At 35.3% G+C, this 15,384-nt stretch overlaps 1 protein-coding gene across 6 annotated transcripts in view; it reads right to left on the reverse strand.

Annotated features, from left to right (window-relative positions):
• Positions 1-15,384, reverse strand: part of R3HDM1 (R3H domain containing 1) — a 92,589-nt gene that overhangs the window by 24,275 nt on the left and 52,930 nt on the right. For all 6 annotated transcript variants that reach the window (XM_072875363.1, XM_072875364.1, XM_072875368.1 and 3 more), the window contains 8 exons: positions 12,765-12,843; positions 11,120-11,179; positions 10,898-11,038; positions 8,203-8,311; positions 8,010-8,105; positions 6,539-6,576; positions 6,406-6,456; positions 6,034-6,260 (listed from right to left, as the gene is read on the reverse strand). In XM_072875363.1, the coding sequence (XP_072731464.1) occupies positions 6,034-6,260; positions 6,406-6,456; positions 6,539-6,576; positions 8,010-8,105; positions 8,203-8,311; positions 10,898-11,038; positions 11,120-11,179; positions 12,765-12,843 (801 nt within the window). The remainder of the gene's footprint in view (positions 1-6,033; positions 6,261-6,405; positions 6,457-6,538; positions 6,577-8,009; positions 8,106-8,202; positions 8,312-10,897; positions 11,039-11,119; positions 11,180-12,764; positions 12,844-15,384) is intronic.

Below are 15,384 nucleotides of genomic sequence, written 5' to 3' on the forward strand. Positions count from 1 at the left end.
AAGGACCTTTTAAAAGGCAATTAAATGAATCTCTTTTAATCAGTTTGAACACAAATCAGAACACAGGAGAGCTTAAAGGCAAATATTTTAAAAAACATATAAAGCAGTAGCTGCAATGGTAGTCCCATAACTGCTAACGAGATTAGTGTTAAAGATTCATAGATGAATTGGCTTTTAGCTTTCAAATGAAATAATGTAGTATTATTCTCCTATTTAATAATTTGCAACTTCGATATTACAGCAGTGGACTAATGAAAAATAATTAAAAAATAAACTACTTAAAAGTAAATTATAAACAAACAGTGATTTATTTTGGTGCCTGGGTTGGCAAAAAACCAAAACAAATCAAAGGAACAACAGATTAGCTAGCAAGGGCCTGTGTCTAGCTGCTTAATGATACGTCTTGCATTGGCTTATTTTGATGCTTAAGGTCCAAATACTGATGTAAATTTTTCTCTCCTCTGATATAAATATTTTCTTGTCTGAGATTCTTTCCAGAAAGGTATAAACTGAAACTAAAGCCTTTGCACCCTAGCTGGGGTCCTGTCAAAGTATACTAATGCTCCTTCAGACTTCTTTGTCCCATCATATTTAAATGCAACTGGCCAACATAAAAGTGTAAAAGCTACTGGAAAGAGGACTGAGGCAATTAATGCAAGAGGTAGACAGGAAGCATGAACAGACTTGCTATATTCCATTTAGCTTAATGGATTTCTCTTTAATGCTCAAAAATTGGGAATGTTCACATAAAGAGGGAGTCAGATTTTCTTATTTCTTTCTACCACTTTCTGATAATCGCTGGAGCTTAACTTGTTTCCTGTAGTGGCTGAATAATAACTGTCTTTTCCTAATTACCATCTTCAACTACTGAGAAGAATGTCTCTGTTGACCTAAGGTCACGAGATCCTCTGTCAGAAATGTTAAGAAAGTAATCTATGTTTTTTGAACTCTGACCGTCATTTAGAACAATAAAGCCAGATAAATAATTACAGAATATGATCATTCAAGTACATTTTAAGTTGAAAGTTTATCTGAACCTAGATATTCCTTGTTCTGGAAGTGTACTTTATCTTCTATTAGACATTCATTAGATATTAACATAATCTTCTGTTATGGAAGACTACCGACTGGTTTAAATACATTAAAAAATAGATAAAACGTAGGAAGAATCACAATTTGAAAATCAAGCTAATTTTAATGAATACCAAACAGGGTCAAGTCTACAATTCTGCTGCCTTTTCTGAGGGGGGTGCGAGTACAAGATGCTTTCAGATGAAAAACTTTCACAATCACATTTGTTTCTCTGCCCTTCCCTGTTGCTATGTGGAAGTGCCATCAATGTAACAGGGAAAATGATCAACAGTACAGGAGGAAGAAAGTGAAACTAATCACATGCAAAATACTGACAAGCACATAACTGAAATGAAGATGACTCAAAACCTGCTATTTTTTAAATGAAAAAACTGTATCATGTTTTACATGAAATCACTTTCAAGCTGATGATATCGTTTCAGTGCCTGCAATACCTCTTTTCCTGTACAGTAACTCTAAAGATTTTAGCATGGTCATGCTATAAACTCATAATCTGAAAAATGACAGCCAACATTCTTCATATTTAATGTAGAGTACAAAGTACTCTAGTGTATACGAACACTAAACCCACTTGTTTTTCTAACAAAACTTGTTCACTAATCATCATATTTACCTTCAGATGGTCAACACACACAATGAAAAATTCATATATAAGATGTACAACTATCACCTTAGAACTAGAAAAACTAAGTCAATAGTGCTATTGTCCAGAACCTAGATCTAAGATGGCAGATACATCCTCCTCCAAATCCAATGGCTATCTATGAAAATTAGATGCTACAGCTAGTCATTTGTAATCAATTTTTTAGTAGGGTTGGCTCAAACTATTCATTTATACAGTAAGGCATTTAAGAGAAACCTTAGGCAGCATATCAATATGCAGAATCATTAATAAAAAAACCTCTTAAATTTTTTATACAACAGCAATTGATTTATATTAAGGAAAAAAAGAGAAATTTATCTATTTCAATGTTAAACCTTTTAGTTATAGAAGAGAAAGAATTTAATCTGATCATTGTAACAACCCCAATGAGAAAAGTTTAGTTTAAAACATCACATGCAGTTATATTCAAACATAATAAAGTCCACCTACAGAATGATGGGAAATATATCCTGAAGTATTTTCTTTTCTACAAGGAAAACAAATCTTTAAACTTAAATTAAAATATAATAATTTTCCAAAGATTCCAATGTGTTGCATAAAAGGTAAAATAAAATTTTCAGGATTTCTTTACTACTACAATAAAATAAAAGTTTGCCCAGAGAGTGCTAACTAGTCATTTAATCCAGACAAGTAGTTACACATCTCCTTGCATCTACATTATGAAGTATCAATTTCCTACTACTTACTGAAAATATCAGTATTGGCCAATTAAGCCAATACTGATTTAAACCTGTTTTAAACTGACAAACAGAAGTTTAGAAATAGCACGTAATCTCGTGCTTATTTCTTTCACTTGTATTAAGTCAGTGTCATGAGTATAGAGAGATGAGAATATGTTGTGACAAACAAAATGAAGGATGATAAATTCTTTCAAGTCAACAATGAATACTTCTTCAGGCTCTCTCCCCTCACTGAAACTGTTTTATAGTAGCACTGAGAAAGACTTGTCCCTCTCCCAAAAAAAGCTGAAACAATTAATTTAAGTTATTCTGCATTCTGAATAATAAATCATAGGATTTTCATATTTTGTGCAAGTCACTCATTAAAATTTTACATACAAGTTAAAGCTCTACTAGAGAAAAATCAAGTGAGTTTACTTATTCCTTTGATCCTAGAGTCATGCTTTCTTTTTCAATTAAGTGCACTGAACAAACACAACCAGAAAAAAAAAAAAGAGAAAAAGAAAGGACAATACTGACATTCAGTCTTATGTAAACACTCGTGCATTTTTCGCCAAGTTCTCAATTGTAACAAAAACATCCACAAGCATGTACCAACCTGTTTGAGGGTTGATCAGAATACTGCCAGGCGGTATGCCTGCCGCTTCCAAGGGAAGCAAAAAGAAGCTAGTGCTAGTAGGTGCCACTTGCCCGCTTATGCCACCATCAAAGGAAAGAGAGTTACTAGTGCTGACAGTTGGATAGACGGCAGGTGTGCCATGAGAAGGCTGGCTTAGAGCTGGCACTGGAAGAGGCTGCTGGGTGTGAGAAAGAGAACCCGTGGATGACCCTACACTACTAGAAGACTCTGAACCTAGGAAAGGAGTAATGAGAAATTGTTTTTACCTAGAGACAGAAACATCATGCTCACTTAAAATATATACTTGTAAATGCTTACCCTTAAAGCTCAGCATTTAAGTACATTATTAAACAGTGGCCTTTTCAATGAACTCCCCCTTCATCTCCCCTGGAACACCATTACAAGATTCCTTCTGTGAACCAAGGGTCAATTCAGCACTGCTTTGCACTGTAAAGTGAGGCTTTCATATCTAGCTCTGATTTTCTGGACAGAAAACACATGCCTGTACATATGCACATGTGCTAATGTTCAGTTCATCTGCAATTCATTTAAGTGATTGGTCACTTATTCCAAAATGGTGTGCACATGTATCAATTGGATACACCAAAGCGATGAACACACAGCCTACAACTACTGCATATGTGCAGGCCATGGGGTAATGCAGATGCAGTGGGCCCCATGTCCCTTCAGATACGCTAGCTAAATTCACATGCTCTGTAGACATAGCCTGCATGCAAGCAATGACCATTTTCTTTTTAATACTAGATGTCAGAGATCTTCTCTGACTCACCTGCTAGACAAATTGCAGAATACTAAAAACCCCAAAACTATTTTTTTCCTCCTCTGACAATTTTCAGACTGAAATAAAGAATACAGCTGGAAAAAATTATGGTAATATGGTAGCTTTAGCCTAGTTTTATGCAACAATTCAAAGTTCAAAAGGAGTATGAAATAGCTGATTGAAAGCAATAATCATTTTACAGATATGAGTGACTATAAACATTGCAAGGCAGTGGAGAACCAGACCCTGAGCTTTCTGAAAGCCAATGCATGCAGCTAAAAGCAATACTCCAGAAGTCCAATATGGAGAGGTGTGTAGAACTGCACTGTTGCTAGATCACTGTATACCTAGATGTCTAGGTATACAGTTTATCATACTTTTTATTAAGTCTTTGCTATGATACTTGCAGTACTTTGAGACAGAACTCTTTATTAGCAGCCTCTATACAATCTAGAAGAGAAAGAGAGACTCAAAGGGCTGTGACAAAATTTATCTACTCTTTGAAGTTACTTTGCACTCCTTCATAAAAATTTCTAACTGTAACCCTTTTACTCATGTGTATGAAAAGATAGTATAGCTTGAAGCATTTGCTGATGCTGACTATTAACCTTTTCCTTTTGCTAGATGAATAAAATACAAAGCTATTAATTGTAAACTGGGAAAAATAGCATATCCCAGCTCTGTAAAACAATCTTCACCTGACCAGAGTTACTTAGATTAGATTTGTTTACAAGTGTATCCACTTCTAGATTATGTAGAGAAATTAGGCTGAAGCCATAATTAAAGCCAATTATATCCTTGATCAAAATGAACAAACAAAACCGATCAACACATGCAAAATCACCACAACCTGTAACTGCAGTGAAGCAACAACCATCAAGATAGGCATTCTGAACTTTGAATGTTAACTCTCAGAATGCCAAAATAAAGTTTCCAGCAAAGTTTTAAGAATCCATTTATATTCTTGCAATTTAGAAAACAAAGACTTCTAAGAATGTATTTTTTATATATACACTGTTGTCAGGTTGTAGTTTCTTTTCAAGCTGTGCCAAATAGTATTACTACATTGCTAAATGAAATAACACAATGAGGGCACAATTTTACAGCATATGCAGAAGTACCTTGGAATGTATTTTTTTATACAAGTATACAACAGAGAAACAGAATTTGTAACTGTTTTACTGCATTAAGATATAGAAGTGTGGTGATATACCTATGAGGTAGTGGTGGTTTAAGGGAAAGCAAAAAAATTTAAACAGATCCTCATTAGAAAGGAGTTTTATAAATAAGATCAAAGCCAAGCATAATACAGGCAAGCAATAATATTCTGCTTTTTTTACAGTTCTACTTCAAATTCTGAAGTAGTGCATCCATAACCCACCCATGTATTACAAGCCTCAAAATTCTCCACAACTAAGATTATGTATTGGATCAAATTACGTTGGTATTTGGAATACAAATATTCACTAAATTTCATTTTTTGACCCACAGAAGATTTATATCCATTTTTTCTGATATTGTTTTGACATTAATTACAAGTTAACATACCTTTGAAACCCAGACTCTTATAAAATGAGTATTTTTCCCCAACATTTCTGAATCTTAAAATTAAACAGTACACTTTGTTGCACTGATCTGATTTTTCAGCAATCTAAAAATTCAGTAAGCTTTTTAGCCATATTTTTTTAACAATGGCTCTGAAAGATAACACAATAAATATAACTAACAATTCATAGGCTTTAATGCTGTTTTTTCCTAGCTAGTAGGATGGCAGCACAGTTTCCTAAGACTGCATAATGCAGCTTTGCCACACTGAAACTAACATGTTCAACTCTACATTTTTGTTTTGTATAAAGTACTTATGTTGATAAGTGTTTTCAAATCCTTTGTATGAGATGAAATGCACTTAGCTTAAAGCCATCTATAATGCACTTTAAAATTCTACTTCCAAAGTCAAAAGTCTTCATTTAATTTGTTACCTGAATTCTAGCTCTCCAAGGCAGTTATGAACTATAGGGCTAGCCCCATAGCCATTCTATGTATGCAGCACCCACCATATCCAGAGGGAGTTGTATGCATGGAGCACCTACGAGACTGAGGCCTCTACATATGTACACATCTGCAATACGCATCAAGTATCAAACCATCAGGTACTTCACTGCTATGTAACTATGTATTTGTACAGATTTTTTTATACCTGTCTTAGACAGCCTGCCTGTGCTTTTGCTGCTTCCAGAGCTATCTCCTCTTGTCAGAACTGATATCCCACTGAAGCTGCTGGCTTTCGTTACAGCTGGCTTCAGATTGCGGATGGAGCTATCAGAGTCGGTGCTGCTCCAGGGACGGGGTTCACAGTACTTCAGCTCATTCTCAGTACTGCTCTGATGGCTGTTGGCTGATCTCCCTGATGTTTCCTTATTGATTCTGTAAGTTATAAACTAAACTTTTAGCACAAGCATCAATTGCAAAATAAGGGAAAAGAAAAAAAAAAAAAGAAAGAAAAGAAAAGGTGAAATGCATGCAGAATAACTTTGAGATTTTATTTTTTTTTAAAGAAAGCGTCAAATACCTAAGTATCTGTCGTCTTTGTTGTGTACTATTAGTTTCTTCCTCCTGGATTCTGTTGACATTTTAATAAGATAGCTTAATATTTATTAAGAAAATAGGAAAATGAAACAGAATTAAACTGCAAATTTTCTTACCTTTTATCAGTGAAATAATTCTCTTGGGAACACAGGGACTGAGGGGCAAAGAAGTGTAGAAATTAATATGAATGGCATCTAGAACCCCTGCTACAGTGCAGTAACAAAACATGCTGCAATTTGAAGTCTTTTGTATTATACATGGAGTTTTACAGCATCCTCTTTATATTAACCTGCCTGAAAACTTAACCTCTTTGGTGGATAATTTCCACGTTATGGAAAAAAAAGACAATATGAAAAGGCCCATCTGCAGGAAATAAAAGTTAGCATTAGAACAGTTACACTGCTGACCATTTTGTTTATATCAGTATTTTTCTGAAGTTACAAATCTTCCATTGGGCCTTCGCTGCCTTATGTAACTTCCAGCTGATGTGTGACTACACAAGTCTGTTAACACCACCTGAGTTGCCTTGTCTTCTGCTTGAAAGTGTGAAGTAGAAGATGACACTGGCTACTGCAATAATTGTTCTGAATTCTCTGGGTACAAGTACGCATATGCTAAAAAGCAGACAGAATATACAATCAAAAAGGCTACTATTAATTTCAATTATGTTGGCCTTGACTGACTTCTAACATTTGGTACAAAGCTTCTAAGGGTACAATACTCGGTAAAAGAGTACGCAAAAGGAAAAAATAATTTTATATATAAGGTCCATTCTTTTTGTTCATAACTGGGGTGAACAAAAAAAAAAGGCTTTTGGAAAATACTTGGATATAGCAAGTTAGCCTCTTAGAACTCATTACTCTTTCTTCAGAACAAGAAGCTGGTTTTGGATGTGTAAGACCTACAGATAAATGTCAGAAAAAGTGGATTATTAGAAGTAATGCATATTTTTGAAGACCTATTTGTTTTGTTTCACTCTATATAATTAAACATAATCGCTACTTGTGATTGAATTATATTTTACAATGTTGTCCTGCTTGATAACTCCATTCAAGAGAGACTAGACTTCTAGATTTCTGAAGGAAATTTCACATATGGGAATTCAAATCATTTTACTGTGACCAGTCATAACATGTGTTTGATATAGACAGAAGTGAGAAAAAAACCCAACATTTTGGTTTTGGTTTTTGTTTTGCCCTTTTTTTTGTTTTAATTGTTGGGGTTTTTTAAAATAATTATTGCTCTGAGGAACAACTGAAATGATTGCAGTACCAAAACTCTATAACTTAAATTTCAGTAAGGGGCAAAATAATGCATTGAGATAGGTAATACTAGATAATGCACCAAAATAATTCTTGAAGGTTGCTTGAGTTTCATACAGTAGTGATTAGAGAAAACAGAAGATTTCTCGGTAACGTCAATATCATTTAAAACTCACTCAGGCCACACTAATGATTCTTATCTGCTCAGTCCCCTTCAGAAACATAAGATTTCCTGGAAAGGAGTATCTTTTAACAAAAAACACATGTGCATTTATGTGTGGGAAGTATTCATACAAAACACTGTAAGATTTTCTTTGATACATACATCTTGTGCAAATATTCTTTCTCTAGCTCTCTGATACTCTTCTTCACGTTCTTCTATGGATTTACTTCTTCTGTCATCTTTTAATCGTATTCTCATCTAAATTAAGTGATACAGCGTCAACTTCTACAGGAAAATGGTATAAATACACAGTCAAATACAGGAAGTGGAAGGAAAAAATCCATATGTATTTTACCTGGTTGTCATCTTTGTCTAAACTAGAGTTATCTCTTTTAAGGATGTACCGCTTCTGGAAATCATCACTCTTCTCATCCTTTATATGCTCACAAAACTTTTGGTCAGGTCTGTGAAAAGTCGTTAGAAAGAAGAGATTTATGGTTTTGTAAACATATGCTATACATAGTGGAACAAACTGAAATATACTCAAGATTAATGTTAAATATACTTAATATTCTAACTGAAGTGAGAGATTTTGGTTGTCCAGGCAATGGAAAAAGTACCAAAAACGTAAGATGATGCGTACCCCTGACAAGTCCTGTTCCTGAGGCATAACAAACCTGCTTTTAAAACCTCTTCCTCCTTCAAAGCTTTTGCTTCAATTTCCAATTAAGGTGGCAAGCAAACCACATGCCTTTGGGGAATCAGAGGTGCTCTTGAATCCAGACTGGTGCCATGCAATGGATATTGGACATGCATGGAAGGGAAGATAGGTGCTTTCTGCTAGAGCTGTAATACTTCAGAATTCATTTCAAGGGAAAACAGAAGATAAGAAGATAGAAGAGAAAGCATTGAAACTTACAAACTTCTAAAACAAAATTAAGTAGAAATAAGCAAGAGAAGATGAACAGTACAATGCAGGCAAGCAAGAGCTTCAAAAGATCACAGTGAGAGGATGAAGCAACAGATTATATGTATTGTTTTGGTATTTTATCTACTTTGTGAAAGAAAAGGAAATGTTTTGCAAACTCTTGTTATTAAAAATAGATACCTAGTACCTAGACGATAAAACTACTACTATCATAAGGGAAGTTCTTAGACAATCAGGAAATATTTGTCTAATAAAAGACAAAATATATGTATACTCTTCTCTATTTCTGTTTCTTTATTCATTACCCAGGACATCTGTATAGAGTCAGGAGATCTTTTTCTATAAAACAGCCAAGCCTAACTATTAGTTACTGGATGCCCAAACATAATTAGCAGGCATTTCAGAGAACCTGTAGACTGTCTTACCTCTTTCTTTTAAAGGCCCCTGAATTTACTGCCCTGCAATCACCAACTTCCCACTCCACTGAGACGTCCCAGTATGCACTGGGTTGTTGATGTCAGTAACATCACTGATCGGCGATGGAGCCGGGAATCTGCCTATGAGGAAAAGGTAAGTTTTGTTTTATTCAACATGGAGCAGTTCTCCAAGGTTTTCTTTCTAAATTCTTATTTTATATCCAAAGCGATTTAAAATAAGAATACTGAAAACATTAAGAATCTTAATGTCTGCAGGTTAGATGAAATGCCTGCTAATTAGTAACTACACCTATAGGGGGCTTCCAGAAACCATAAGCTATTTAAATACGGTCTAGAAAAAAAAGCATAAAAATGAAGAAGTCATCTTTTAATAGTTCTTATTCCACACTTGGAAGTGCTAGACTGAATCTTCAGTCTAGAGATGATGGTAGATGTGAAGGCAACAAATTTGAAATGTATGGCTTTATAAGTCAATTTAGATAGAGAATGTATAGCCAAAGCAAATACACATACATGAATACAGAAGTTATTTAACATATTTAGGCTCCATATATTTTTCTAGAAACTTTTGAGGAGGAAACTATTTACTTAAGTGATATTTCAGTGTGGCATATTATTTCAGTTCTACTGACTCTAAAATTAGGGTAATTAGATTTTTTTTTCTCCCAAAGCTATGGAGAGCATACATAGAGACTGAGATTAGGATGCAGGTTCTGTAAACTCTTATTTTCATGTTCAAATCATACAGTACTTAAAAAAAACCAAAACCAAACCAAAACAAACAAAAAAACCCACCAAACCAACAACACAAGAGAAAATGGTGTCAGGCAAATGTTTTAAGTTAAAACCAGAAAGTAGGTGGCATAAATATACCAAGACATTAGTCCTTTGTCTTTCTGAGAGAGAATGAGAAGACAGAGCAAGTGCAGAGGACAGAGAGAACAGCTGGGTCCTTTGAATGAAAAGATCAACTACGCATGGGTTTTGGAGTTGCTGTGGCCCCAATGCTACTTTTTTTGTAATACGGATTTGCCTAGTGGCAAATCTCCAAAAACTCCCCAGCCCTCACAGTAAAGTAGCATGCCATGACTTGTTAACCTGGTTGACACTTCCACTGATGAGATGTCTGTCTTCCCTGCTACATTTATTTTGTAAAGCCATGTGAGATCTGTAAACATTATTCCAACAAAAGACTTCAATGCCTGAATTTTCCCAGTAGATTTTTACAGTACAAAAGCCAGAGTTGTGCAAGTCTTGTCCCTCCCTTCACCAAATCAGAAATGACCCTGTTCTAAGTTAAGGGCTAGTTCTGCTTTCCAAAAGAAACAAAGAATGTACTTTGTACACTTTACTGGTGTAAATCTTTAAACAGATAAATAGTTGATATAAATTCATATTTCATGGAAACAAAGTTAGCAATGCATATCTGCCAGAAAAGCAACAAAAATTCTTAATTTACAGATAACATCCTCTTTTTCCCAAAAAAAGTTTAAACATTAAACAGATCACATTATTACACAGCATTGGAACATGACCAGCAAAGATCTTGCCACTACCTCTCCTTGATGCATGGTTCCCAATGAGCAGATACACCCCTGCTGCTACAGATGCAGCATCATTGCATAATATATCCCAGGTGTTAAATCTATGTATCAAAAAGTTTCTTCCAAGACTTTTACACTTACATTCTTGTATTGCTAGTTTTATTTACTATGACTGACTTCCCACTCTGGTCCACGTTGTGCTCTAATCCAAAGTAAGCAGCTACCCTGTGCAACAGCATTCTATGGTAAGATGTCATTGGGGGAAACTTTTTTCTTGGAACTCTGGAAGAAAGGAATAGTAGCTTTATTAAATAAACAGAGACACTCTTGAATTCTTTTTTCCTATAAGAGTACAGTACTTACTCATTATTACCAATGAAATCTAAAATTTCCTGTTCTAATTTCAGCAGCATCATTCTGTCCCTGAAAATAAAAACACAGCAACTCACATATGAGACACTCCAATAACTGCAATTGTATTACTCTTAAGAATACACAGATAAGATCTGTGATCAAGGGATGATGGCAGACCGTAAATAGGACCACCAGGTGTCAAATGCAGTATTTTTAGGACAAAGTATTCATTTTTCACTAAGCTATATTCTATAGAACCCGCCTAGCGAAACACGCTGTTCTCATCTCAGAAATGAGAATACAAAGATCCTGCAAGTAGTTTCTGCCCAGTAGGCTCAACAGAAAGTACAGTCGTTGAGAAGACAGTCTCAAGAAGAAGGAGAAGCAGTGACTAAGTTGTCTCTTGTTGGTTAGCACGGGTAGTAAGATTTGCAGAGGCCTGAACTAGCCCTTGGATTGCAAAGCACATCATGGGGTCACTGAGACACAGAGTGACAGAGTACTGATAATGGGAGGCACTACTACAACATACCAGCAACCAAGTGGTTAAAAGCTGGCACACATTGCAATGTGATAAGATATTAAGAGAATATGAAAAAGCAAAAACTCAAGGTGACAGAAATGAACATTAGCCTTAAAAATGCTTATGCCAGTTCCAATAAATCATTAACATGTAATGAGATTAACTATCGCACAGTTCATAATTTATGCACAGAAAATAACTAAGCTTCCCAGTTATTGTGCCTGTAAACCCACAGCAGACCTTCACCCACAATTTCTTATCTTCAGTGGGATGCATAATGACTTCAAATACGAACAACCTAAGAGTCTAGCAGAGGTTCATGCTTTCTAATTTTATTCTATAGGACAAAATGGTGTTGGCCCCTTATTATAGATCATTTTACATTTTTTGCCATTAAAATGGAATCCCAATAAATTATCACATTGGAAATCATAACTATAATATCAATGAATAACAAATAGCAGTGGAATAGCTTTTGCGACAGCAGCACAATTCCACCGAGTTAACTTCTTGCCTTGTATATACAGCCACAGACATAGTATGAAACCCCATTGAGGAAAAAAACAAACCAGATACACAGCAACATACTGCAAACCTCAAAGCAACAGAACCATGTCAACTCTGTTGCTAACAAATGATGGACTTGAATTAGGTCAGATTTGTTTTTTCAAGTGCAGAGTGAAGATGTATATCTCTAACTATGGTACAGCTTAAAAAAAAAAACCCTTTGTCTATAAATTCAGTGCAAGGCAGATTAAAGTAAGAGAAGACAGACTGGTCTCTTACAAGCAGATGCTAAGAGAGCACAAGTTTTAGAGACACAGTATTAGAATCCCTTCAGGGAGAGAACGGCACAGAGACAGAACTCATTATTTGCCTATTAAACATTAAAAGCATTTAAACCACTTCAATGTCCTGAACCTCTGTTCATATAACACACAAATTACAGTGGATTGGTGTTTCAGATAGCCTGTGCAACAAAATCTCATCCTAAATAACTAACATGTACTGTTAGACAATTGGGGAGGGAGGGCGGACCAGAAAAATGAAACAAAACAAAACAACAGTTGGTGTGACACCTCATGCATCAACAAGAAAGAAAAACAGAAAGTTGACATTACTGATGCTTACCTGGGATTGTTTTTTAATGTATTTACTAAAAATTCATGAAGATCTATACCAGTGGAATCTGTATACTCTTGGCTGGAATCTAAGGGTGAGGGGGAAGAGAGCAAAATTACACTTTGAAAAAACACTAATACTATTTTTTCAAATTATTGCTGAACATACTATTTATGGATCAAAACTATATAACTATTAGGCATATTATTCCCAAAATTAAACAGTTCCAGTTTCCAGGGAAAAGGCTCACAAGTAAAAAAAACAAAACAGAAAACCCAACAACATCAGCCCCCAATCCCCTAATTCAGGTGTAATACAGACGCAAAAGCTTCAGTAACACCGGCAATCTATTAACGAATTGCTATATATTTTGAAGCAGTATATCACCTTGAGTCACCTGATTTCCATCAACCTTCCAAGTTTTCCCAATATACTACACTGCACTGTCATATAGACTTCTGTGGACCAGCAGCTGATCCACGGAATTACTGGATGTTGCCCGAAGAAATACTGTAATTCAGAATGTAAAAGTTTAACCTTTACAAATGTTATTTTGTATTATTAAAAATCCTTGTTCTGTTGGGCTTTGTTCTCATAACATAATGTTTAGAAGTTTTCAAAAAGAAGTCTCACAATCTTCTGCCTTCCTTCTGGTTTCAGTGAAACAAAGTATTCAAAGTTACATTTTCTTCTCTAAAATCTGTGACTGAAAGAAAATGATTTAACACCAAATTTTCCCTTACATGAGCACCTTCCAGAGTTCCAGGTCTTAGAATTCAAAGCTATAAGTGTTTTAACAATATTTTAGAACTAGATGTCTTTCAAGAACTACTTATGTGTTAACCTAGTCTCAAGTTAGGCACAGCTCAAACTTATGCTTAAGTCCTAGCTGTTCCAGCTCTTTTTGTGGTCAGTACAGAGAGCAGGCATTGCAAATTAGCTTCTATTAGCAGTGAGGGGACTACTGCACAAAGAAGGGTAGAATTCAGTGGAAGCAGAATCTATGCAGGCTTTTTCATTAGAAGCAACGGTGCCAGCAGAGCAGCCTCTTGGCATAGTGGGAAACTGGGTGACCGAAGTGTCCAGTCTTCAAAAATGAGACCTAAATTTTTCCTGGAGAAAAATCAAAGTCCACCTGGACAGGGAATCTCTAGTTCCCTAAAGGAGAATGATAGTAGGTTCCTTTACCTGCAGAGCTCGTTATGCTCTCAATCCTGCCCATATATTATCACGAGAGTATAAATGAAACCAAGCAAGTTTCAGCATTTATGGTTTGGGATTACTTTTGATTTTACTTTGATTTGGGGGGGGGGGGGGGGAAGGTATGGCTGGTAAAGCAACTTTAAGATTGAATAATTATTTACTTTAATTTTCTTAATTTGTAAGCGAGCAATAATTTAGTTATAATTACTAGAAGACTGATGCTTAAATTCCATCATTTTCTATTTTGGCACATCCTAAATTGGAAAGTAATTAACCTCCAGAGAAGATATTGGGTGAATGTAGAACAGCTACCTCTACCTTCAGCATTTTGTCACTTTGCTCTCAACTCCTCATCATTACTTAACATGTTGGGTATTTTTTTATGGGGGGATAGAGGTGGTTTGTTTTGTTTTGTTTTTCTTCTTCTTGATTTTAGAAGGTGGGCCTGTACTTTAAAGGTTGAGCAAGTAAAGCAAGTTAGCTCTGAAAGAACACCCTATTTTTTTAAGACATCATTTCAAAGACTCAGATTTATAAATGCAGTTAAGCTCACCATCCCAGTGCTTTTTATTTCACAAATACCTAGCTGCCAGCTGGGACAAGATGCACTGAAATGCCACATGAGGAAGGCCTTATGGAACTGAGGGACACAAGATGGACAAGCGCTACCTGTCTCAAAAAGAATTCTAGCTTTAAAGATATTTCCTACACACTGGTTGATCTAAGATGTTTAGATAAACATTCTGGATCCTTTATTTAAAGCAAGAGCTGTACAATGATTTGCCAACTTAAATGCATAAAGTCTTCTACCTTCAGGAGGCATTAGGTAACATGGACAGAGACAGGCTTACGTCATTAATTTTACAGTTCTATTTCAGGTTAAAAACCAAAGATTTTCAGCAGATAGAATAGATCTTCAATCCAGAATGCAGGAATATTAAAGTGAAAACGTAATACTTGTAATTTTTACTTATGTAGTTCCACCCTTGCTCCAAAACTTTATAAAAAAATTCTAGATACTATCAAAATTAAAATAAATAAACGAGAACATTGACTTCTGTTGAATAAAGATCAGAAAAAGTACAAAGGTAGTTGTCATTCTCACTTAAGCTTCACAAATCCTGCAACAAAGTCTAGGAATAAGATAGTAACTTCTACTGACTAGTAAAATCAGTTTTCCAAAGAACACTTGGACACAACTGAGGGAACACAATTGCTTTTATGCTGGTCTGCATAGCTAGACTGGTGAAAAAGGAAAAGCATTTGCTGGAGTATATGTGTTTGATGAAGCCTCGAAAGCACTGTATCTATACTCTGGGACCAATTCCTTCTCCAGCTCAAAGATGTCTGATCTATTTCCTTCATTTGCAGAAAAAAAAAAAAAAGCAATGTTTATGCAATGATGACCTGGAAGCAAACTATTATC

Source organism: Ciconia boyciana, chromosome 10, assembly GCF_034638445.1.
Source record: "Ciconia boyciana chromosome 10, ASM3463844v1, whole genome shotgun sequence".
NCBI lineage: Eukaryota > Metazoa > Chordata > Aves > Ciconiiformes > Ciconiidae > Ciconia > Ciconia boyciana.